The sequence below is a fragment of the Lepisosteus oculatus genome, chromosome 6, assembly GCF_040954835.1.
Source record: "Lepisosteus oculatus isolate fLepOcu1 chromosome 6, fLepOcu1.hap2, whole genome shotgun sequence".
Taxonomy (NCBI): Eukaryota; Metazoa; Chordata; class Actinopteri; order Semionotiformes; family Lepisosteidae; genus Lepisosteus; species Lepisosteus oculatus.
The window spans coordinates 43,895,996-43,922,453 of NC_090701.1; the positions used below are offsets into that span (position 1 = coordinate 43,895,996).

Sequence of the window (26,458 nt, forward strand, 5' to 3'; positions counted from 1 at the left end):
CATGCCCACCAACTAATAATCACCTCAACCGCAGGTGAAATCTCTTCTCCAGGGTGACTGTGAGGGCGGAGGTCCGCGAAACCGGGCGACGCCGGCAGCCCGGCTGACGTGCGGGCCAGGTAGGCAGGTCTGTTCCCAGTCGCCTGGGTGGAGCGAGCACCCACCCTGCGTGCGGACACAGAAAGGACCGAGCCGCCTCCCTTCGCCTTGTCCCCACCCAGTGCGGAGCGACTCGGTACCTGGTCAGTTAGCAGAATACGCGTTTCGTGCTCTGGTGCGATCAAAAGCGAGTTGATTTATATATTTTTTTGCATTATTGTTTTGCAAACTAGAACAAAATTGATTTATATTTTTTTTTAAAAATGGTCCCAGGGGCGCGTTTCTTCGTCTGGTTCTCTTTCACGGTAAGAACTTTTTGTATTGTTGATCTCTTACGACCGAAACGAAAGTTGTGTGTCATAGGCGGTGTGGTAGAGCGAAACATGATGGCAGGATGCATTTACAGTCACTTAAATCGAAATATAACGGATATTTCTTCCGACTATCGTCTATCTCATCTATGTATTCGTTTAGTGCTAGTCCTTAAATTGCCGAGTTAATCCCGCAGTGTGCGAGTATACAACTAATTAAACGCGGTGAACAGATTCTGCGCCGACACGGGAAAACACTTGTATATTCGACTTTATTAATCTATTCTATAGGATCATCATCTACTGTACGCTTTCTGAATGATAAATTTACGGACTGTGCTGAGATGAATATTTTATACAGTATACTTAATCGTTAGAGTGAAACGTCGGTTCTCTTGGAAGTGTTTTCCTGGAGAAGAAAAGGTTTTGCGAAACCTATAAATGATTTTAACGGAATATTCAAGGAAACTATATTGATATTTTTGTGACTGGAAATGAAGGACATTTTTTGCATGGGAACGTATAGATATGTGTGCGGAGCTCTGTTAATCCTAGATTATTTTATATTTATTTAATATATTTTTTAATATTAATATTTTAAAATCTGCCTTTTCTCTAATGCGCCAAGATGGTGTATATATTAGTGTTTTTTCTATAAGACCAGTATTTTCAAAGTATGAAGTCATGAGATCTATCACTGAAGCAGAGAAATAAAAACCGTATAGTTGGTACTATACTATAGTCTATAGTCTATAGTGAAAGGTATGAAAGTTTATAAGGTTTCCTGCTTGACTAAATCCCTACATCACTACAAGAGTTGTGCACGTTTAGTTCACACTACTTACACATACATTCAATGGTGATAGGTGTCTAGGTATTGCACAGAATATTCTAGGCTTGCAAATGTTGTAACTGTTCTTCAGAAAGGCGTAGATCTGTTCAGTACATAGCCTGAAGTAATTCAACTGGGAGTGTGTATTTAAAAAATGTCAGAACTGGGAAAGCAGTTACTGTAGTCATGTTAATTTATGAATGAAAATATTTATTAAACACCTTTTCAGTGACATGGGAATATGTCTATACCTATATTTGCTTTCTGATTTTTTTAACTTCTCATTTTTCATATGGGAAAAGAAGTTGTTGCTAAAATTGTTTAAATTTGCATTTAACAAAGTGAACATCTTGCCTGTATGTTCATTGTCTTGGTTTGTGGGTGCCTATAATGCAACTAATGGTTTAAAGATGTGCAACCAAAAGAAAACGTCTCCTATTGTTTCTTTTGTGAAAATTGTAACATTAGAAATTGCCGTTGTTGTGTTCTTGACCACCCACAGAAATAAAAATGTACCGTTTGTGTGTATATTTGTGAGAAAACGGTAACCCTCATCAGGAGAAGCAGTCTAAAGATGTAAGGAAGAATGAAAATGAACATTAGGGAAAGTTGCTTGGCTAATGTGAATTATCTCACTAATGTGCTAGTGTGCTCACTAATGTGCTAGTGAAAGACCTATGAATTGAAACATTCAAACTTTTTTAGCGGGAATGGAAGGGAATTAGTGTCATGAACACCACTGTAGTATGTAGCCTAGGCCATTTTAAGGATCACTTTTTTATTTTATTTTAAGGATCCCTTAGCTTTTGTACAGCTCGAATGAGAGGGTATGCTAGCAAAGGCATTTACTTGACTTTAAATCTCAGTTTGGGAGTTCGTCATGATGTAAGCTGAAAATTTGGTTTTGAGATCACGGTGTTTCTCTGAAAATCTTCAAGCGGCTCACAGGAGTCCTTCCTTGGTATACAGAGATACTTGCCGCCCTGGGTTTTTAGGCGGATTTTCTCGACAAGCGATTCCACATTCTGAGGAGGGCATCAGACGTCCTGATGGCGAGGATGGCAGCCTGTTTCTGACCTGGAATGTGAGAGTCTTGGGCAAGGGAGCTAGCAGTGAGGGCTACAGACCACATGCTGTACTGTATGTGCGGCGGGGTTTGTGTCGGGTGACCCAGAAGCTCACAGCAAACGTTGAACGCCCGACTTCTTTGATACAGTGGCATTCGCATTACAACAAAGGAACTAGGATTACGTTCCTCCTAGTACGTTGGAGAGATCCATTTTCCTTCCTGTGGTATTTTCTACAAAGTATGCAGTGTTTTCATGGAAACCGGTGCCCTTGATCGCCAGTCGCAAATGAGAAAAGAGTAGAAATTGAGCGTCAGTGCAAGTGTTTCACACAAAGGCTTGTGCGAACATGGAACTGCTGTGGGGCCGTGTTCTTGAGGAACTTTCCTTACTCCGGGAAAGGACTGGAAGAGACACTTGAATCAGTTCGTGTAGGTTCTCGTAACCCAAAGCCCTAGACAATATCACATTTCTTTTTGTAACCTTTATGTTCTTGGAAAGTAAAAGTGGGGCTGCATAATGACGATAAGCTCAAAATAATGCTTTCAGAACAACGCCTGTGTGAATGCACAATGTATACAGTGTGCTGAGTCAGGAATGAGATTGCCTCCTGTCTGCAGGATGACATGATCTCATCCTTTGTGCAACAAGTCTGCTGCTGGCTTTGCTGGAAAAAGGTTCCCTCCTCAACCTCTTCACCTCGCTTAGATGTCTGCACCCCTGAATGTGTCACTGCTCCAGGCTTGCCCTGTCCAGTGACGGGCATTTCACACTGGCAGCAGGATTTAATCAGAACCCAGTCCGTTGCCCTGATTAAAGGCAGGCTGCACAGATCGCGGTCATAATCTCCGAAGGCAAATTAAGGATTTTAATACAGCATAACGTTGTACCTTCTGGGAAGAATGTGAGTTACACCTATAATTCAGTCACGTAGAAAGCAGTCGATATGAAGTCCAATTAGTTCAGTGTGTGCTGGAAATCGCCATGATCGTTTCGAACCCGTTGTCGTAGCTCATGAAAGGCGTATCTCTCGTATAAATTGTTAGGGCTGCCATGCCTATCACTCAATTCGTCACTGCTGCTACTTAAAGTAAAAATTTCTGTATGAGTTTTGCTACTAAGAACACTGGAGGATCCTCTTTTCCTGTTGCAGTTTGTGCTTCTGTGCTGTCATTTGTGACTGTGCCACTACTAACTCTAGAAGTCTACTAATTCATTAATATCTAGCATGCATTTACATCTGGTAGTGTGATACAGTTTGAAAAGTCATATGAGAGCAGGTTTTCTAGAATAGATTTCCATTGGTCAGGAAAAAAACCTTCTAGCCCTTTGTCCTTCTTTGGTAATACTTCTAAAGCATCACCTTTTCTTGTATTTGTTCCAGTGATTCTAGGATTGCGATGTAAAAGAGCGCTTTAAGCACTTAACTTGCACCGTTTTGCTTGGAAGGTTCTTGCCTTAGCACATAGTTGTTGAAAGCCCCTGCGAATTCACGAAACGGATTTATTAAATAATGTTTTCGATACCTAACCTTTCTGTAGGTGGTTGCTGTGTCTGAGGATTATTGCCTTCCAGCTACCCTACATGCAACAGTGCCCGAGGAAATAAAGATGGGATATATCGTCTCTAAAGGTAATGCAAATAATTCTGCATCTTTATTTTGAGAACTGTTAATAATTAACAGGTTGGGCAGTGCAGAAGAATTGCTGTTTCTTCACCTCTGCCAAATATAAAACTAGCTTTTACCAGATTATTATATTTAAAAACTAGAATGGTTTCTTACAGCTACATCTCTCCTTTATATAATTTAAAGGAATACTAGGAAATGAAAAGACTTTCACTGTTTGTAGCTCCTACAACAGCAGTATGGGGACTCTGAGTCTGTTTTTAAAGCCGAAGGCTTGCTGCGGATTTGACCTCCGATCACAGGACTGCAAATAGAGTGTGCAGCCGTTTGGGAAGCTGGTGTGCAGAGAAACGTTCATTTTGAAATCGTGGAGGGAACTGCCAGACTGCCCAGGGCTGGCATTTCACCGCAGTTAGTTCAGTGAGACGTCTGCGGACGTTAAAACTTTCAACTCTTCTTCCCTCCATTGGGAATCGTTGTGTAAGATGAGAAAGTTTCAAAAAGTGCTCTATGTGACGGTAATTATTCATGTTTCGGTGTCAAGCATGTGCCCCGGGGCTGTGGATCGTGGGTGAGGAACAGCCGATTTCGATGTATCAGCGTTCCAGGCTGACAGATTATAACTCCATTGAAATGATGATAGCAGAGTGATAAAATAACCAGATTGACCTCTGACAGCTGGGACTGACTGGATATTTACCGCTCCATTACGTGACTGAAACCTCGCATATTTGCAGCTGTTACCGCTAGCAATGGGGGGCCTTTATACATTGTGGGTGAAATCCTCAGCAAAATGTCTTTTCCGGCATCTTGCGTGTCGAGAAGATAATTACGTTTTCCAAACGACTTGATGGCAGCCGTGCAGCTTTCTGGAGTACGGCCGATGTGGAACATTTCCACGTCTTAAAAAAAACAAAAACTGGAAACGTTCCCTACAGATATCTTATGCAAATACCGTACCTGGCCATAAAAGGTCGAAGGTCATGGTTGTGAGTTACTCTCTTGCTTTTGTGAAGATGATTGTTGCTGTAATTAAAGTAGGATGGGCCCTATCCACCTCCCTATCCATTATTGATGAACAGATCGGTACCTGAGGCTGTCCCTCGTCTCCTGGGTGTTTAGTCGATTTTATTTTGGTAGGCGATAAAATTAAAAGGCGCTGTTCATCTCTCCTCCCCCCTTTCTTTCACACCTTCAGTTGACTTGGGGCGGTGTGTTAACAAGGAGCTGCGCTTGACGACGAGCGACCCGGACTTCGCGGTTCAGGCGGACGGGACCATAAGCGCTCTTCAGAACACCAGGATCCCCTCCGAAGGGAGGGCCTTCCTGATCCGGGTGGAGGGCCAGGAACCGGGACAGAAGGGGAAGGTGTACGTCACACTGTCTGCGGAACCCAAGGAGGTAGGCTGTCTGAAACCAGTGCCGCTGAATGGAGGAATGTGTGCTGTGGATCTGATGGAAATGGTTTTCAGATTTCTACTGAATGGCCAAAGGCAAACTGGGCTGGATTAAAATAATCCTGGATTTATGGGCTTGATCTAGGCACCTAAACTGTGGTTCTGGTTTTTCCCAATTCATTTCATTGGAAAGCCCTTTAGGAGAGGTAGAAATGAAGGATATTAATCATTTAAATGCTGCATGACTGCCTTGTCCCAGAGCAGGCAAAAGCTTAACTGTCCTCTCCGTTCTCGGTGTTTGGGTGAAGCAGTTTTCAGTTAATGGAATAAAAGTCAGTTGTATCTTTTAGGTACTTGAGTTTGTGGTCGCTGCTTGGGTGCCATTTACTGTATTTCTTTTTGTTTAGAAATTCTGACGATTTGACAACAAGAAGCTGGTCAGTACCAGCACAAAATGTAGTGTAAACTGATGTGTATGCATCACAAACTGCGCAGTGCTATTTTTTGTTATTAATTCATAAACATTTTCATAATTATTCTGGAATTTAACATATTTTGTTTGAGCATTTTACACCTTTGCCTCCTAATTCAGAACTGACATCTTTTGATAGTCTAAATTAAATTAAACATGAACCATTTTGTCTGGTTTGTAAGATTTTTTGCCTTCGCTGTGCTTTTTTAATTTAAATGTTAATACACAATTATACTTCATGACATTTTTATATACTTTATCACCAATGTCAATTGTGTCACCAGTTTTGATTTAGTCATAATCTTAGTTAAGTTGACTAAAGTGTCTATTAGTCATAGTCACTTTCTAGTCACCCGCTTTTAATTTAGTTTAGTCGACTAAATTTTGACAATAACTAGTCTTACGTTTAGTCTACTAAAATAGAATTCGTTTTTGTCACATTTTAGTCCAGCAGTTTGATTTATTTGTCTTATAAAATGTATAAAGGTATTATAAAATGGTTTTCTAAGAACACATTTAACACATCTGATAAGATTCTGTCGAAAAGCGTAAGAGTTCGTTACACAATCTCAAGTGTATTGATCCCCGGAAAGGTCAAATATCAAATACAAGAAAAAAAAAGTGTCATGATTCATACTGCAATTAACCATAATAAACAATCTTGGCTTATAAAGAGACATCATATGAATCTTTCCTAGGAAAATCTATTTTGGCACTGTTCATAATAATTCTTTACTTTTATACAGGTTTTATGTATAGTTACAGTACTTTTTTCGAAGTAACTTTGTTTTCATAGTTTCAAAGCAGTATTATTGCAGATGTATTCAGCAGAGGCTCCTGCCAATACTGCCAATAACTATAGGGAAATTGCTGCATGAGAAACTATTACCACCGGACTGGAGAAGTAATATAAAGTCTGGGTGCTAATGACGTCGTGCCAGTATCATGCTAACACTGTTGCTAGTCCTGTGCTTCGGGTCTGTTGAAGCATTTTCGCTCCACACGCCCTCTTCTGAAGAAATGAGTAAATGAGAAATAAATGTCTGTACGCGCTATAAGATGTTGGCTCTACGATCATACTTTCTCCCTTAGCTGAGCACCCAGCGCTATAAACAAACTGCATGTAAAGAACATTTTTTTCAGATTGCTACTTACACACAGTGCTTGTCGGCCGTAAGCGTTACACTATTATATGCTGCTTAGCATTTTGAAAATAAAACATGATCAAGAATCACATTTCTAACAGAGCGCCATTGCGAAGCTGAAATGCAGTGCATGTAGCATTTTAAAAGAATAACTTCCTATACATTAATTCTAGCCAAGAGAAAAAAAGTCAATTCCTAAAACGCAAACTATAAAATTGCCATTTTTTTAAGTTTGTTGACTAACATCTTTTTTTTTGTAGTTTTCAATTTTTAATGTATTTTAGGTTTATTTTCAGTATTGTTTTACAGTAGCTTTTTCTGGTTTGCTCGTTCTATTTAAAGTTCTGCTAGACTCCAGTTCTTTCTGTTCCCGCTGAAAAGCACGGAGAAGCACAAGCGTTTCTTGCATCTTCGCGGCTTTTGTTTTTCCTTAACCAGGTTTAAATATTTAATCCAATTAGTATGGCGTACACATCGCATTGTGTTAGAATTCGTGACATGAGGTGTGCGAAAAGACCGGCTGGAGATGAGGGACAGTCGGAGAACAAGAGAGCAGAGAAAACGGCAAACGCCTCTACTTCCGACTCTCGCCCTGTAGCGGCCCTGAGGCACCGCGCAGCCCTAGAATTACAGTATGCCCGTCACAGCCAGCCCGCTACGGGCCAGACGGAAAGGGACTGTGCAAACGGCGAACCTCATGTGACACGTCTCATTTCAGTATGAGTTTCAAACGGGTCATGCGTCTCGTCTTGTTGCACTCAAACAAAAGATACAAAGCAGTGTAGTCTTCGTCCTGGCAGATTACTTACAGTACGTGAGCGTTTCGTCTTCGTTAATTACCATGAAAAACAGGTCGCTGACGAACATTTTCATCAGCATTTACGTTGACTAAATTAACACTGTTTTATCACCACGTTAGCATAAAAAGTGAATTAGGTAGCGGTGTCAGCCTGAGTAGGCTGCAAAGGAACAGGTAAAGGTTTATTCCATGCTGAAAAGAGAAGTGACACAATCGTGTTTTGTGCTTCTTCACAGCTGAAGAATGCTCCATAGCCAAAATGTTGTCTCCTTTCTTTGCCTTTAGCTATTCTATCATAAGAACGTTTCATAGACGTAAATGCAAAAATAGCCTGAAGAAACAATATTTGAGCACCAGATTGGTTTTTTTCTTCTTGTAACTAGTTCAGGTTTATCAGTAGAAATCTAGTAGCTATTGTGTGTGGAATACAGATGGTTACAGATCTTGTACTGATAGCAGAACAGGCTAGGGACATCAGAACTGGACTCTGTTGTGGCAAAGAATTGAACTACATGTTGCCAGATTAGATCCCGAAGGGACAGTCAATTCTTTGCCTTATTAGTTATTACTTAAAACTTAAAAAAGAAATATTTACAGATGACAACATTGGTTCCTTTGTGTTTTTAAAGAGCTGCTGTTCTCTTTCATTTTGAAGGTACCCAGCAACAAAACCCTAAGGCGCACTAAAAGACGATGGAGTCCCCTGCCCTTCAACATAAAAGAAAACGAGATGCCTCCATTCCCAAAAAACATTGAAATGGTAACTAATCCATGATGATAAAACGTGTTATTTTATTGTATGTAATTATGTATAATAAAAGTCAAAAAGAGTCCCTCACACAGTTGAGTTATTGTCACTTGTTTAGTTGTGTTCGTTACTTGAAAGTCTTTTTGTCATTCGGCCGTAGTGTTTTTTAAGTTTCTAAGTGTAGGTTTACATTTTTTAGAGCGGGGGTTCCCAATACCTCTAGTTTGGTTGCAGCTAGTCTCTTCCTACATAATTGACCTTTTATTTCAATTAATAATATATTCTTCTTTTTTCTGCTTTCAAACACGTTAGTGGATTCCTTTTAGCTTTTCAAATTGTAAACAGTCTTTATTAAACTTATTTTTAATATTTCCGCGAATGGAATTGGGAATATTGTCCTGATCAGGGATATTAATTTTCTAATATCTGAAATGATTTTTTAGTAACTTTTGAGGGGATCATCTGAAATCCCTTTGTATAGTCAGTAGTGTGTCTTAAGTGTGTAGTGGTTTAATAATAAAGTTGGTCCAGTTCATCACCAAATTAGTGTTTTCACACAATAGTAATTCACCTTCGTTACTTCCAGTAAATGAACATTTTACAAACCTGTGTGCTAGGAAATGATTACTGCTCTCAGCACACATTCAGAGCTAGCTAGAACTCCGCTTTCTCGGTAATTGCAGTGTGCTGAACCTGACCTATAAAGAATTGGGGGAAAAAAAGAGCCCTAGGTCATCCTGAACCCAGCTCATAACAGTACCCGCATTTTCATCATTACAAGGTTGAAATTAAAATCCTCCCATTTTCCCTTTCCATTGTAAAATAACAGATTGGATCCGATAGCGCCCAGGATAATAATGTTTACTACAGGATCTTTGGGCCTGGAGTGGATCAGGCACCTGTCGGTTTGTTCAGTGTGGAGTCGAACGGACTTCTAAAGGTGCACAGGTCTGTGGACCGGGAGGAAAAAGCCGAGTATGTTGTAAGTATTCCATCCAGTTACAGTTTTATTTCGAGAGGAATGACCGGGACAAAATTGCTCTAATAATTATACTACTTTAAATATTGAATTATATGATTTTAAATCATATTAAAGTGATAAAACAGACAACACATCACACGGAACAACAGAATGAGTATGCAGTGAATTAGGAAGAGGATATCCAAAGAGTAACTTATAGAGGCTGGTGGTTTCCCTAATCAGAAGCACATGGATCATACAGGAGTCATGGCAAGCTTGGGGCTAGGCTAACCGGAAACGTCTGGGGCTTGGGCATCACAAATGAGAGGCTGTTAATTTAAAATAAAATAGTGCGATGCAGTACACAAACACCGTGGTATACGTCTTGTCAGAGACATGTTTGCTTTCGTGACATTGAAGTTAGAAATCCAACGTCAAATGACTGAAAATCCCTTTCATAAAGATGTGTTGTGTGTCTTCAGTTTACAGCACGGGTATTTAGTATAAGCACTCATCAGGAAACGGATCAGCCACTTCCTGTCACTGTAAAAGTTGAGGATGTCAATGACAACGCACCTGTGTTTGCTGGCCCGCTTACATATTCGATTCTTGAGCATTGCTCTTCTGGTAAGAGTGATATTCATACATTTATATGTATATACTGTAAATAGACACATTGTGTAAATAGATGTCTGTACATAATAGGGAAAACAGTGCATAATGTATTGGCAAAATAATTGGATAAACTGTTTACAGAAAGGTTTGGTTGGAAACGGTATACTTCAAATATTTATAAGCTGTAAAGTCCTAGTCATATACATTTGTCTAAGCAACATTTTGAAAATAATTTCCGTACAGAGAATAGTAATTAGATCATTTTATGGAGTACTTACTGCAAAAGAAGTAAGCTGGTGTGAAATATGTGGAGACAACTGCTGAATGTTATATTTTATTAACCAGTAAAATGCTGATAGTCATTTTCTGGGCGTTGTTGCGCTCCAAGTAAACTTTTGTGCACTAGTATTTCTTTGCAAACATCAACAATTTAACGAATCCTGGATTTGATTTGATATGGATGGCGTTCAGGATGTAGGAGTCCGAACAATGAAACAATGAGCCATGTTTGTCTTGTTTTTTTTATACATTTTAAAATGTAGGAACTTCAGTGGGAAGAGCAAATGCTACTGACAGAGATGAGCCGAACACACTTCACACCAAGTTAAGATACAGACTCCTTTCTGGGGGCGACCTGTTTGCCATCGACCCCTCAGGCGGACTCCTCTCCACCAGGTCCAGTTCCCTCGACAGAGAGGTGAGTTTCCCCCTGGGTTCTCTTTACTCTTTTTCCTTGTTTCACCAGTTTGCTTGATGTAAAGGGGAACTGTAACGCTCTTTGTGTATCTCGGGGTTAGAAAGAATCGGCATTTCAAACCACAATAAAAGTAAGATGTACACAGCGACTTTTAAAACCTCCAATTTGCATTGCAAAATAGCTGAAAATTTTCCAGGTGTGCTCAGCACCATGTTCTGAGATTCAGAACGAGGCAGCGAAACCTACAGTGCCGTGATGTGGCGCTGTGACACTGTAAGCAAGCAGGCTTGTGAATACATCTCCTCAAATCCAACAGAAATAGCGTCTTCAAATTTGAGACGGTTTGGCAGACATTTAACTTACTTAATTCACTTATTTCTGCGGTGAATTGTTAGCTGCACAACCCTTACTTACTCTCTCGTACATCACAGTATAGAGACTAGTGAGCAGGAAGGGCTGCATCACGGTGCAATTTGTGGGACCTCAAATGAAAGTTTTGCGACAACATGGCGACTTACCTGACTTTCACAAAGTTTACGATTCTGTGCTTAATTTTAAATTAGTACATATTCCATAGCATCGATGAATTTATATTGTCAGTAAGATGTAAAAACCAGTCTGAGAAATTGGGACTGTAGTTCACCTTTAAAAACTGACAGTACTGTTACACTGACAGTCCAGTGTGACTTAATTGCATTTGAATAACTGGCTCCGTATATTGTAGAATGATCCAGGATTTAACCTTAAGGCTTACCTAATCTTCTAAGAGTGTGTGCATTAAGAGTATATACTGTAGATTAAGAGGGCATTAGGAGTGTATACAGAACTTTATGAGGTATGAAAGAAGGCATGTCAAATAGGTCCTTGCTGTGATTATAGTGCCGTTTGTTTGACACTTTTGTCTTCGTCAGCAAGATCTCATGCATGCAGAAATAAAGAGACTTGTGATTGCGTTTTGCTTGTCTTTGATTGCATGTGTTGTACAGTACGTCTGCTCCATCAGTGTTCTCTTGCTGTACCCAAAGCAAATCCCCCTAATTATTGTTGTGTGGCAATAAAAATTCTGCTTCTCATTCTAATCTGAATTGCAATTCCTAAATGTGATCCAATCCTGTCCAGTAGAGGACCAGAGGTTTCTGGTTGAAATAGATTTTTTTTTTGCGTGAAAGAAAAGTATGAAGAGGCCGTTCGAGTTCCTTACAAATAAGGCTGTAAAAAAAAAAAACAGAGAACTTGCATAAAGTGATGTGTCGGCAAAGACAGACTAGGCCAGGTTTTCGAAACATTTTTCATCTTCAGCTGGAGAGAATAAGAATCGCAGGCCATTGCAACTTGCCAAACGCCTCCACTTAGCAAAGCTGACCAAATCACTCATGCAGACATTAGGATTCGTATAGGATGCTGACATTGGAACCTATATCAGTGATGGCACAAACTTTGTGCTGGCTGGGTCTGGCGAGCCTCGAAGACCGTACTTGACTCATCGCAGGGCCGTGGCATGAAGGGGTCACTACCTTCACTTTGCAGTCACCAGTGTGGAAACGTGAATCCGCTAGTTTGAACCGAGTGCGTTTCTGGAGTAAGGTGCGGTGTCATTCATCATCCTTGCCAAATGCCACCGTCAGCGGGGGACCCTTCCACACGAGCAGGAAGGCTGCATTCTGGTTTACGTCCCGAGCAGTTCCTTCTCCTGCGCGCAGGCGGTGAAGCGATGCCCGAGGTACCGGGCTCCTCCCTGCCCACAGCCGCGTCTAGAGCGAGCACCGTGCGGCTTTCACGACCACGCTCCTGGGAAGTCGATGCACCAGCAAGGAGCACCTTGTGCAGTTTCACTGTGGAAGGTGCAGAATAGTGAATCCATCCCTCATCTTGTCATGCTTCAATCGCCTTGGAGGCATGCGGGTCTTAAAAGAAATCAAATTACTTTCCACAGACCTCCTGTAGGTTAGTTACCCACTCGCTATCACTCACTAGATAGGAACGTAGCGAATATTTAATAGCGGATTTCCCGCCTCTAATTCTCTGTGCCACCAGTACCGGAGGAGAATCGGTACTCTGTGCTTCGTTCAGATGGAACTTTGTGTTTCAGGTGAAAGACAAATATGAAATCATACTGGAGGTCCGCGATATGGATGGGCAGCCGAAAAGCATGTTCAGCACAGCAACTGCTACTGTGGTCTTGGATGACATAAACGACAATCCACCGACATTCCAGCAGGGTTCCGTAAGTTCCGAGGTTCTTCCTGTGCCTTAGTCTGAAATGTCTCTTGATTTTCATTGGAACTGTTTGCACCACTGAACACACCTTTTTAAATTTGTGGTGTTTTTCTTCCTCCTCTGCCTCGGGCTGACTTTTATGAACGTTGAATCCAATAGACCATATGCTTTGTGTTTAAGATGCTGTCGGAGCCCATTCGACTCTGAACCCTTTCGAGCTAAACCCCAACTCAAGCGCGTGCTTCCAAACACACATTGCTTTTTAAATCATTCAGAAAAGAACTTGTATTTTTTTTGTCTCCTGCAATCTTTTGCTGCTTTACAGAATATAAATACTGGAAAACCTATGGGCTCAGAGCAGATCAGCTGACAAGGGTAGTAGCTTAAAGTGTAGGATCGTAACAGCCTGGGTCTCGCCACTAGTTCGCTCTGTGGAAACACTTATACTGCGTGTGTTCACATGTTTACTCACACCTGAAACTTTTTTAATGGCTAATTATCCATTCTGATAATTATCGGTTGTAGTACAGTTGTGTAAGCATGCAGAAAACAGACCTTTTAAGACTTTGAATCCATTCAGATTAATCAATCATTCCATTTTTTTTCGTTCTTTTTTCTTTGACAGTATAATGTGAAAATTGAAGAAAATAAGAACGATGTTCTACTTCTTCGTATACCGGTGGATGACAAGGATTTAAAGAAGACTCCCAACTGGAACGCAAAGTACATTATCACAAAGGGCAATGAAAATAGTAATTTTAGAATAGAAACAGACCCTGAAACAAATGAGGGACTTTTATATGTTTCAAAGGTTAGTATTTCACAGTTTATTTTATATATATATACTGTATATGTATTTTTTGTGTATTTCCTAAACACACTACTGATGATGATGATAAACAGAAATGGAAGTAATTAGAATTAAAAGTTTAAATATTAAAAGTGCAAATAAGTTAAAGCATAATAACAGTCATGAATGGAAAACGTTCAACTATCACTGCGGGTCAAACAAGGAATCACAATGTGCTCCACTTGGATTATTAAAATACAGGCAGAGATACCATTTTAATGTGGTTCATAAGCGATCTTGTTATACGACGGATGTGTAGAAATCAAATTCTTTTCAAGTGAAGGTCACTCTGTGCAAGAGATTGTCACACGGTTCTGTGTTTCATTTGGAGCAGCATGTAAGATAGGGACAAGGCTGTGCTAATCTGGCACAGTTGACAGTAGAAGCAGCCAAAGCAGAAAGCCCACACTGGAAATGTTAACACTAAGGTCATTAGCAAGAACTGAGTGAACATGTCTCGCAGGCTTTTTATGGCGTGAGTCTGAAGAATGTACACTGGTTGCTCATCGTGATTTCCAGATTTCCACACAGCAAGATTAATTTAGCTTCTGTTGTACCGAGTACAGTATATCAAGCACTTTTCTCTGGCTGACATAACCACATTTCTTCAGGAACACACTTCAGTATTAACATTTTTTTAATAAGATGCCCAAACTGTTTACAAAATGCAGTCCTTGTATCATTATCTTTCTCAGGATGAATTAAGAAATGTGGCATGTTTTGAACAAGCACAAAGTTTCATGGGTTCTGCTCATTAAGTGTGTATGTGACTGTCGATGAAGTGTGTTAGCTGGTCATATTTTGGGTGTGGTGCATTTACAAAATACTACAAGCCATGAGAATGTTTGGTCTGCTGTGCTGTCATATGGGGAAAACCCGAAGTGTGGATCTGAAAATAGCAATACAAAACAAAACTTGATTTAGAGGAACTATAAAGTATTAAAAGGTTAAAACACTGATTTTTAAATGCTGGTTTCTTGTTCACCTTTAGGCTCTGGATTATGAGAAAACCCCTAATCTGAAGTTGGAGGTGTCAGCTCAAAATGAAGCCAAACTCGTTGGCACTACGGCCCCCTGGGCATCCATTCCTGTAGACGTCAATGTAATCAACGTGGATGAGGGTCCCGAGTTCTCGTCTCCAAACTTGTTCCTCAGAATTAAAGAGAACCTGCCCAATGGTACACTTATTGGGAGGTACACAGCCACTGACCCAGAAACTAAAACAAGCAGTGGCATAAAGTAAGTTTGTTCTGCTCCATTGAATCTTAACACGAACATTTCATGTCAATGATAAAACTGACATTTCTAGTGCTTTCATTAAATGTTAAATGCAGTCATGCCTACATCTAATCCTCCCTTAGTTTTCTTCAATGTCATAGCAACTTATTAAGATTCCTACTCTTGAGCATTAAATTAGCCTAGATGTTTTTAAAAAATATACTCTAAATGTCCACCACACAGGACTAGAACAATTTAACCAGTAAAAAACAGCTGTATCTAGCTAGTTTAGGTTTTGCAATGGGACATATACCTTGTCTTGATATATAACATGTTAAGCCTTATTAAAGATATTTTATGGTGTATTGTACTTAGGTATGCTCTCATATGTTCTTAATTTTGAATGATTAAGTTTCGTGTGTGTTCCAATCATGGATAGATGTTTTCATGGGAGTTTTTCTGTAGAAATCGAGGAGTTCTTAGGCTGTCATTTTCAACAAAAGTGAAAACTAAAATGTTTAATGGTTTTATGTAAACACGCTTGCAGCATTGCAAAAATAACAAGTATATCCATATACTGTAAGAAAGTAAAGTAAGAATAAGTATGGTGACATTCTTGTAGCTTTCTTTTCAAAATAATAGGTGTAACACATAATGTTATACATTTTCACATTAAGTTCTGAATCTGAATCTGAATCTGATGCGCAAGATTATAATTAACACTTTTAACAACTGAGAAATGCAGTCCTTGTTTAATTAACTAGTAGTTCAGAATTCATGGAGTCCAGGGAATGTCTGCACCATATCAGAGCGTGCTAGAAGATAAGGTGAATTGCATGATTTCAAACTGTATTGCTTGATGCTTACAAAAAACTTTCGATACCGTTGTCTTGGAACAGATGTTGCTACAGTATGTAAAGCAGTAACATTCGTGACCTGTGTTATTAATATCTCACAGTACATATAAACAACTTCATTTAATCCGTGTTCTGTAATGCTCCTCTAATGTTGAGACTCAGGTTCCAGGCTATAGTAGACATTTCTGTGTGTATCTTCTCACTATGTGTGGAGCATGAAAACTGTCACTTTTTGGATGTATGATTTGAATACAAATTTGGGAAATTGAATTAATGTCTGGTAGCAGAGCCACGTCAAGTCTTCTTGGCAAAGAATCAAAGTTTTTGTAAGGTTTTACAAAAGTACAGTGGATGGAGTTTGTATTGCCTAGGTGAATTCAGATTCATTGTGTTTGAACGGCGCCACAGCAATCAAATGAGTTTCTTGTTTCATTGGCTCCATGAATGGAATAATTAGAGTTGGATCTGTGTGAATAATTAGATAGATCTTGGGGGCTGCGTTTGGAAGGCAACCTCCCTATATCCAGAAATGTGAGGTTGGACTTCACCTGACAGGTGTGTGGAAATCTCAGCCGGGAAGAGGTTACAAACCATTTCTACACATGGAGAAAGTTCAAGACCGCAGTCCCTCTACCCAGGAGCTGTCACTTCTTACCAAAAGCAGGGAAAATTCTGATCATTTTATTTGACTGCTTAGGTACTACAAATTGTCGGATCCTGCGTCATGGATTAATGTCGGCGAAAGCACTGGAGAGCTCAAGGTTGCTAACGTAATAGACCGAGAGTCATCGTTTGTGAAGGACGACAAGTATAACATTACTGTGCGTGCTGTAGACCAGAGTAAGTTACGTTCACTTACTATGGTATCCAAATAATTTTTTGCAGATTATTTATACGCAATTGATGGCAGTTGTGACATTAATAGAGAGTACGAATGGGCTTCTGCATCCCTATTTTGTTTTTACCTGTACTTCTACAGTTTAGGACTCATTTTCGGTGGTCTAGCTTATATCTACAGGGTTCAAAAATTATGCGTTTTCAGTTTTAGCTAAAATCGTCAACTGTCATCAACTTTTTTGTAAAAGCTTGCTTGACCTGGAGATCCCGAGACTGGTGGACTGGAGTTGTGAAAATACACATACCTCCTACTTCGCTCTTAATGTTCTGGTTCAGTTTCTCCAGAATTCCTGGTTTTCATCCAGCTGCAAATCTTAATCTTTTCTTTGTGCTGCTGTTCATAGAGTTGATCTATTTGATGTTTGGGTTGTCAGCGTCTTTATTTCAACTGCTTTTGGTATCGGTAATGTTACAAAATGGAGCTAAACTAGAGGCTTACAACGTTTGTTATATTTTTTTTCCAGATGCCTTGGTATGCTTTAATAGGTCTTAAAACTGAATTCATATTGGATCAATTTATATTTCACTTTTAAGAATTTTGGTAAAACCATTCAATTTTAATTATGCCATCTATTTTAAAAAATGTTCTTGGTTACTCCCATTAGACTTTTAAAAGTTATCTTCAACTATTTCTTTGTTTAAATCCTTTCACAAATGGGGGTGCAGAAACAAACTTTGTTTTAAATTGTTGTAGGCTCCAAGTCGGCCACTGGGACTGTCATCATTTACATAGACGACGTCAATGATAACTTTCCAGAAGTCACTTCCAAAGATTTAATCATCTGCGAGCAGCCGGGGAAGCCGGGCTCTGTGAAGGTAGAAGCCCGGGACAACGATGAGGATCCATTTTCCGCACCTTTTACTTTTACCTTGGCTGGAGGACAAGATGAAAAATGGAGGCTAAAAGACCATGAAGGTATACAGTGATTCTGAAATGAAGGACTGCGTGGTCAAATTAGAATGTCAATTTTCATTTTGTAAACACTTGTACAAAATGTATCGTTTATATTTTTTTTATGATCTGTTTCCATTCCGGTTTCCTCCCACAGTCCAAAAAAACATGCTGGTAGGTTAATTGGCTTCTGGGAAAATTAGCCCTGGTGTGTGTGTGAGTGTGCCTGTGTCCGCGTCTCGGTGTGCCCTGTGATAGACTGGCATCCTGTTCTGTCAGTACCCTGCCTTGCACCCACTGCTTGCTGGGATAGGCTCTGGCTCCCCCATGACTCTGATTTTGAAGAAGCTGTTGGAAAACGGACAGAAGGACGATCTGTTTCCATTTAAAAATGTGAGATTGCAGGAAAGGTGCTAGTGAAAAAATCACTTTTCTTGTCCACCTTTACTCTCAGAAGTGACGCCTGTCCGTGGATAACGTTTCATCAGCTTTGACAAAAGCTTGTGTTTTACTCTCATTTGACTTTGTGTGAAATTCTCTCTTAGAATCCTCCGTTGTACTTGAAGCGGTACACGAGCTGCCCAGGGGAACGTACACTGTACCTTTAATTATCAGCGATCTTCAGAGCGTTGGGAATATGCAGAGCGTGACCGTCAGGATTTGCAAGTGTCTTGATGGGGAGTGTCTGGCACAACAGAGCTCGGCTGCATTCGGCACGTGGGGAATCCTGGCCATGCTGTCGTCTTTGGCTCTACTACTTCTCCTGTGTAAGTACAACTGTACTGGACTCACGGGTAGGACAGAGTAAAAACACAACTGTACTGGACTCACGGGTACGACAGAGAGTAAAAACACAACTGTACTGGACTCACGGGTACGACAGAGAGTAAAAACACAACTGTACTGGACTCACGGGTACGACAGAGAGTAAAAACACAACTGTACTGGACTCACGGGTAGGACAGAGTAAAAACACAACTGTACTGGACTCACGGGTACATCAGAGAGTAAAAACACAACTGTACTGGACTCACGGGTACGACAGAGTAAAAACACAACTGTACTGGACTCACGGGAACGATAGAGTAAAAACACAACTGTACTGGACTCACGGGTACGACAGAGAGTAAAAACACAACTGTACTGGACTCACGGGTACGACAGAGTAAAAACACAGAAAGTTACAGTAGATATAGAGGGCAACATGCACTGGCGTGATGCAAAACAAAACCCTGATAGTCTTGAACATGAACTCGGATATCGAGCAGAAATGTTCAATCTTGGAGTCTTGGATTAATTGTACACCTTGAGTGTTGTGGCAAGATAACAATTTTTCCGCTTTGTGTTGTGAAATGTAGGCGTCTTTCTGGTTTTTGCATGCGGAACGAAGAGAGAGAAGGTGTACATTGATGCCAGTGACGCGACCGACGGCATGCTCCTGAAGTCCAATACCGAGGCACCGGGCGAAGAGGTCATGGTGGGTGTGAGTACAGTCTGCAGCCTCGATATCAGTGTGGTTTTGCAGATAGGCAAAGCCCTGTCCTCCAACTTCCGATAGCGAACGCAGATGACGTCGGTAGAGTTCAGTTAAATACTAAGCCCTAGGTGTCCAACCAGTTCAAACTAATGGACGCAATCAGTCACTAATGTGTAAGCCACTAAATAACTTTCTAATTAACAAAAAGCCACTAAGAAATGTCTGTATGGCAACTGATTTCAGCTGCTTCATGAGGTTTTCACTACTTAGTGATTGCAGAGAAGAAAATGTGACAGACCTTTGACATCTCTGTGTTCCTCATCAGGTTTGTAGTGCTCACCTTTTCTCGAGTGTAGTAAACATTCCCCATTTCTGTGTGTCAGAGTGTCTTGTTTCTTTGATTAGAAGCAGGCGAAACTCTTCATTTAGATGTTGACTTTCAAAGGCACAGGGCAGTATACACAGAAAATATGTTATCAGTGACCTTCCATCTGTTGATTGCATGTCTACATGCTCAGGGGGATCAACCAGATTAAATAATAAAGAGTGCTTTGCAAATAGTCAGCAACAGGTACTTAAATACAGGAGCAGTGGGAATTCGGACGTGCTAGGCTTTGTGTCTCTTGCCTGTGTAACATTACCATTACCATAGGAACACTTTTGTTATATTTAACATAACATTAGGAGTCCATGTGTACTTGGTAGATAATATGATGTTTTGTAGTAGTGAGTGTTGTATGTTTCAAAACGTGTTATCTGGGACAAGACAGGTTTTTCAAGGCAGGTTTGAAAAGTGAGATGTGTGTTTTGGGAGTTTCACTTAGTAGTTTCTTTTCCTTGTCAGAACAATGCTGGGGACAGACTGTCCCAGGCAATGTCGCCCTGTTAGTCTCGCTGGCAGTCCTACCAGTTAGTCCCTCCACTACTTTCTATATCGTGTCGTGCGCGATCTTTCGAAGTATTGCACAGGCTTTCTTCACACCGCGGTACCGTGCCTTAGAAGAAGATGAGAAAAATAAAAGAAAGTGAGAAAAATAAAAGTTTATCCCATTGCTGAAGAGAAAAGTCACAACGTTTCGGCTGTGAAGCCTCTTCAGGATCTTCAGGAGCCTTCTACCGATGTTATACCTGAAGAAGACTCCACAACCGAAACATTTTTTTTTCCTTCTCATTTCAGCATGGAATAAACCTTTTCACGTTCCTTTGCAGGTTAAGCTTGCTGACACAGCTCCCTACTGGAAACTGAGAGGGCCTAGCTGGTCTGTTTAGTCCACCCTGGTGTACAAAGTGCGTTTTTTATATTTCCCTGCTCTTGCTGTGCCTCAAGCACCAGTGTTAGAGCTGGGGAGACGTCTCAGAGCAGAGCTGCAAGGTGTATTCGTCATGATCCACCGTCTGCCTCGTTTCCACCAGGCTTGCGTTTTCTGACAAGTTTCCTGAGCGTGTCATGCTCCGCTACCACTATTGAAAAGGAAACTCCTTTTCCAGAAAAATGGGTTTTCTATTTTAAGAAAGGGGAGTCTTCTGTTTCAAAAGGGGGATTTTGTGAGATTGAGGAAATATTTGATGTTGGATTTCATTGTTCGCACAAAAAGTGGGAAAACTCAACCTGTTTACAAAGTCCCAAACCCGGGCAGAGTCCGTGTTGCTTTTGCCTGAAACATTTTGATACCAAAACAGTTGCACCCGTTTGCTTTCTATTACCTAAACAACGCATTAAAAAAAGCAGTAGTTCATCTGCCTGCAGTTCACTGTACTCGTTTTTTAAGTCATTTGTTTGTAATGAATTTCTTTTTGACGGGCTCCGTCAGAATAACGAAATTGGAAGTACTTTTGAAATGGGCAACGGGAGGCACTTCTTTATGCAAAGGGTGGTGGGAGTGTGGAACAAGCTGCCCAGCCACGTGGAGGCAATATTTACAGTCTGAGATTCTCATTGGTATCCCTTAGGTCATGCTTACTTTCCTGCAGGACCCTTGATCATCTCATTAAGAGAATGTGAGAATTGCAGATCAGATGTGGAGTTCAGTAATGGTGTCTCTGTAGGTCTTCCTCTTCTTATACTGTACCTTGTGGCAGGACAGCTCTGTCTCTTTCTTCAACCACTTTCACATAGTTGTATGTGAAAAGGCCTGTGAAAGACTAGAAACCCGGCAAGATGATGTTACTGGTTTGTAGATTTGCTTTAAAACAGAATGTGATGTGAGGGGAGTAGAATAGTTGAGTGGATGGGAGCTGTAGTACCTGGTGACCAGCACAGCACCCCTGAGGTTTCTGAAGTTTATGCAGTTTTGAATGTGAACCAGAAGGTCACCTTGTTTCAACGCCTTGTGCTCTAGCTGTACCTTGTCAAACTAGGCGTGCAAATGATTGTTTTCCAGGTTGTAAAACCTGTGTAAATTCCGTCCAGCAAAATCCCCCCTCGATTTACCAACCTTTTTGTTTTTGCCTCTCAAAGAGTTCCAACATCATGAGGACGGCTGTGAGCGGAGCCGGGCTGGATCAGAAGGAGGTCTTCATCAACGGCAGCGGGAAGGGAGGAACTTTGAATTCCAACAATTTCTCCACTATGCAGAGTACCTACCAAGCGTCCGGGAACATGTTTCTGAGCAGCGCTTACCCCAGCGGCGCTGGAAACTACAATGCCTCCCAGCTCATGCTGGAGGAGCAGTATGGAGGCGTCCACGGTGAACTGGCCGAGCACACCAACACCTGGAGGGCCAACGGCTTGTTCATTAGCAAGGTGAGGCTCTGGGATGGGTTCGGAATGGTTTTTCCGAGACGCGCTGCTTTTGATGCATTTTTCCTACAGCTTGGTCCCATTTCACAACAGTTAATGCCAGTCTGGAAAAGTGGCACATTCACACTTTTGCTTGGTTGCATTCTGGGGTCTTTGAAGATATGGATCTTAAGAGGAAGGCCAGTGGTTTTTGTGCTTTGATAAAACCTTGCGGTACTATATAAATTGGAGAATACGGGACTTCTAATAGTGAGATTCTCTGTGATTCCACGTTATCTAAAAAGTCAGACCCCTGTAGAACTGGGACGTGTCATGGAAATATACTTATCAAGGAAGCCTCGAGAGAGTTCTCACCTGAGTAAGGTCTTTATTTCAATATTGAAATATTGGGAGTCCTGCTGTCACTCTGCAGAGTGCGTCAGAGACTCAACTTGGTACAGGCAGCACAGCCTTTTTATGAAGATGTTGTAATGCAGCGGAAAATACAGCACTTAGTCCCCATCGAATACTTCCCCTTTCCTTACGACAAGAACGTTAACAACAGAAACGAAAGAAGAAGCGCCAATACATATTTTGCCAAGCTTAGCAGTTGCACTCGGCTAATTTGGTCATCTAGACAGCACATGACGAACCGTCTTCTGACAATCTGCACATAACTCAGCAGTTACATCCTTGTTATATATTTTTCTAAAGCTCTTTACATTTTAAGAATCAATTTACCCATTAGATTTCCATTTCAGACGTCTTCCAATGCAACAAAACTATCTGATCAGAAATCTCGGCGCTTAGTGACTGAGACAGTCACTTTCTTCTGTCTCGCTGGTGTGATGAAGAGCACATTAAGAACTGTGTTCTGCTCCTCCCCCCTCAGATGGGTTTTAAACATTTTAATTGTAGCAGAATGAATAATGACCTGGCCTTCACATCTTTTATCGATGATTGTAGTTGTCTGAAGAAGTTGAAAGCCATGGTTCAAGAACATTAATCTTTTTTTGTTTTTCTTTTTTTACACATTTCATTTTGAAAGCATTTGCAAAACCTTTAGCTCGGCTGAAATTATTTTTTTAATTGAATGAATAAGTGTGATGTTCTTTTATGAAGCATTTCGATGAGACAACATTGGATGTTTTGGTATTTTTAACAAGCAAATATGTACTTCATGTACAGCCCGTGTACAGTATCATTATATTAAACAGCCATTTGTCTATGCGAATTCCTCTGCGTGACCTGAAACAGCTTCTTTTCACATTCCTCTTACCTAGGGAGACTTTATTGACTTCTCATTTATCTTGAACAGCATTGTACCATATATCCTTCAGGCACCACTAGAGAAATAACACCCTTGTCTCTGTGTGGGCATGTTTCTCAGTAACACTCTTTGTTTTCCAGAAACTGAACTCCTTCCTGACAGAGCAGGATGACCGCTACGCCGACGACATCATTCACTCCTATCAGTTTGAAGGCAGGGGCTCGGTGGCTGGATCTGTGGGCTGCTGCAGCGACCAGGCTGTTGACGAAGGATACGACTTTCTCAACACACTGGGGCCGAAATTCAGAACTCTGGCGGAGGTTTGCACTAAGAAGTGATTGTGTTCATAACGCAGTTTTGACATCCGTTTCATTGGGCTCATTGAAATGCTGTAAACATTTACAGTACGGTGTAACCCCGGCGTCCTGGCCAAATTTCCCATTGGCCTTTATCAATCATGGCCTCCTAACAATCCCCCTCTATAAATTGGCTTCATTACTCTGCTCTCCTCCCCACTGATAGCTGATGTGTGGTGAGCGTTCTGGCGCACTATGGCTGCCGTCGCATCATCCAGGTGGATGCTGCACATTGGTGGTGGTGGAGGGGAGTCCCTATTACCTGTAAAAGCGCTTTGAGTGGAGTGTCCAGAAAAGCGCTATATAAGTGTAAGCAATTATTATTATTATTATTATTATTATTATTATTATTATTAAACCGGGCTAAAGGAATTCTGCCTTTTCCGATGACCGTGTCCTGCTACTCTGCGGTCGGTTTGATGAGTGGGAGCTGGATGCTGTATTTCTGCAATGTTAAGCACTGGTGGTACTGGTTTGTGTGCATATTCCGAGGTGATTTCCTACATGTTGCTAGTAAGTGTATTACAGGCTCTCTGATTGTCTAATGAAATGAGTACATACACCGTCAGTGTTACTAATGTAAGTAAATGTTCTTAGGCTCAGCAGTACACTCCATATACAGTACACTGAAAAATGCTAACATCAATGTTCAGGCTTTGTCACTTTTCTAACACTATAATGCGTTTAGAATTTACTTTACTTCACCAATATTATCAGATACTTAGAGGTGGATACATTTTTTATATCTCTTTTTTGGTAATTTTTAATGAATGTAAATATTGATTGTGACGGTCTTGTGCTTCTCAACTTCTGTCATTTTAGAAGGAACCCATTTTACATCCTGCAGGCAGTGTAAATTTGTAAATAGGAGCAGGGTGAATGGTGTGAGCCTATGGCAGGACAGCCTGCGTTTCGGGCTCTTCCCTTGATCCGCACTGTTGCACTAGATACCAGCTGAATGATGTGGAGGAGGGGGACTGTGCCTGATGGACACCAGCTCCTTGTGAAGTGCTGTATCATTTCTAATGTCCTCAAAGAGCAGCGTCTTCAGAGAATGGGAATAAAAAGAGTTGTTTTCCTAGACTGCAATAATCCCAGATGTACAGTAAGATATTGAGGGATCCTCACAGTATTAACAAAAGGTTTTTTTTTTCTTTCTGTGATGTCTAGATGGGAAAAAAAACTGGTTATCTGGTGTTCCACTCTCAGGTTTTTGTTCATAAGCTAATTAAGCACTGGGAGGAAATGGGACTGTGCCTGGACTTTGACATGAGACAAAAGAAAATTACAGAACAATTACAGAACTGAAAATGAAGATCAAAAAAAGATAAACTGGCCCCTGTTAAAATATAAAACGTTTGTTGCCATAAGTCAAGTTTTTTTAGCAACTCACTGAAACGGTTGTGTCTTTCTGACTAAGCTTAATTGAAACAATCATGGGGGTTTGTGCAGCACTTTTTTTTCCTTTCAATGATCTCCAGGAGAGAGGACACTCTACTGGATGTAGTTTGTTGAGTTAAAGATTAATTCGAAGATGGTAAGCTAATTTTCAAGGCTGCAGGTTTAATCATTTATAAAGGTTATTATAAAGATTGCCATTTCTACTCAAATGGAGGCTGCTCCACAGTCAGACGAAGTTTGCAGATTCAAGTACAGACGAATTTGCAGTAACATTCAGAAACGGACCATGAATTTTAATCTTATCACAGGTAAATAAGTAAATAACCTAATTTTAGGGTAATACTACCCAGTGAAATTAACCTCTTCACATAACTCTTGTGTAGGCTTAAAACTGTGATTGAAGCTTTGGAGGTTTTTTTAAAGTGGTGTGCAATGGTTTCAGTTGTGGGCAATGTGGAGCAGCCTGCTGAGACAGTCTCTCGTTTTCTTTTATGTCTTTTGTGGTTATACATCTGGTTGTATAAAGAAATGAACTGTAACATTGTAACCACAACTGTGTAGTTTTTCCTGTATTTGTTTTTGCTTTACTATTGTTATTTTTGTACTTTTAAACTTGCATTTTTGTATGAGCTGTTCTTAAGAAAATACGTTTTGAAACGCACCCCTGGAAGTATCTCCTTCTTCTCTTCAGTTTCAGTCTGATCTGCAGTGTTAAAGTTCCAGGTTTCATAGACTTCCCGTGAGCTGCATGTAAGTTTGACTTAATTTTCACGAAGTGGGATACCATCATATCATTAGCATGCTTGAACTTCTGTACAAGGAATGCAAGCACTTAACATGCTTGTGCACTGTCTGAAGTATGCTTTCTAGGTTGCTACTCCATATTTTAACCAGGACATTCCAGAAACCAAGCAGCATTGTTCCATTTTACACATTGTGACTGCACCACCAAGTGGACTCACCCCATTATTGCACAATTCACTTATTAAAAGCATACGAAATGGGTGAATCCTCTAAGATGTGCTTGCAGGCTTACTGCACAAGTAAAACTACATGATCGTTTTGAGAACATTTGGAGGAGAACTAACCTCTTGTTACCCACACTAACATTGAAACAAATTGAAAGAAAAAAAAACACATTGCCCTACGTATCCATTTTAACACCTTTATCAGTACAATATGAGTGTTTACCAAGTAGGCAGTTCTGTTAAAGCAGCAATCTAAGATCAAATTGGTCTTGCCCTGCACTCAGAACAATGGCTTCTTTCTGCAATTCCTTATCATAATCCGTATATGCTGTTTTTATGAGTAGTGAAGGCTTCAGCTGTGTGTGCAGACTAATAGGTTTATCTTCAAATTTTCTATGGGATTGTTAGCCTTCAGGAAGGCTTGCCCAGTTTTCCAAACCATTTAACCTAGCCCATCTTACTGGCTCAGTGCTCAAGTTTATTGTATTGACAGTAATGAGTCATTGTCATAGAATACTGTTTCAGTATTCAATCGCTTAATACTGTATATTCAACATAGGTGAAGA

The 26,458-nt window shown here is 40.6% G+C and overlaps 2 protein-coding genes across 3 annotated transcripts in view; one reads left to right on the forward strand and one right to left on the reverse strand.

The window, feature by feature from the left end:
- The window catches only part of LOC102688792 (desmoglein-2.1-like), a 50,436-nt gene extending 50,324 nt beyond the window's left edge, over positions 1-112 (reverse strand). The window contains exon 1 of the mRNA XM_069191393.1: positions 24-112. The gene's annotated coding sequence lies outside the window, so the exon portion shown is untranslated. The remainder of the gene's footprint in view (positions 1-23) is intronic.
- A 117-nt stretch (positions 113-229) lies between these two features.
- On the forward strand, positions 230-25,585 carry dsc2l (desmocollin 2 like). Of its 2 annotated transcripts, none has more exons than XM_015353890.2 (16): positions 230-404; positions 3,851-3,941; positions 5,135-5,337; positions 8,405-8,509; positions 9,327-9,479; positions 9,941-10,085; positions 10,616-10,770; positions 12,860-12,994; positions 13,613-13,798; positions 14,829-15,076; positions 16,610-16,752; positions 17,504-17,725; positions 18,247-18,468; positions 19,060-19,184; positions 21,637-21,921; positions 23,308-25,585. In XM_015353890.2, the coding sequence occupies exons 1-16, from the start codon at positions 363-365 to the stop codon at positions 23,503-23,505; spliced, it is 2,658 nt and encodes an 885-aa protein (XP_015209376.2). In that variant the 5' UTR covers positions 230-362; the 3' UTR covers positions 23,506-25,585. The 2 variants fall into 2 exon arrangements, with proteins under 2 accessions (XP_015209376.2, XP_015209377.2); XM_015353891.2 differs by having other exon boundaries at positions 19,060-19,178.
- Positions 25,586-26,458: the final 873 nt, after the last annotated feature.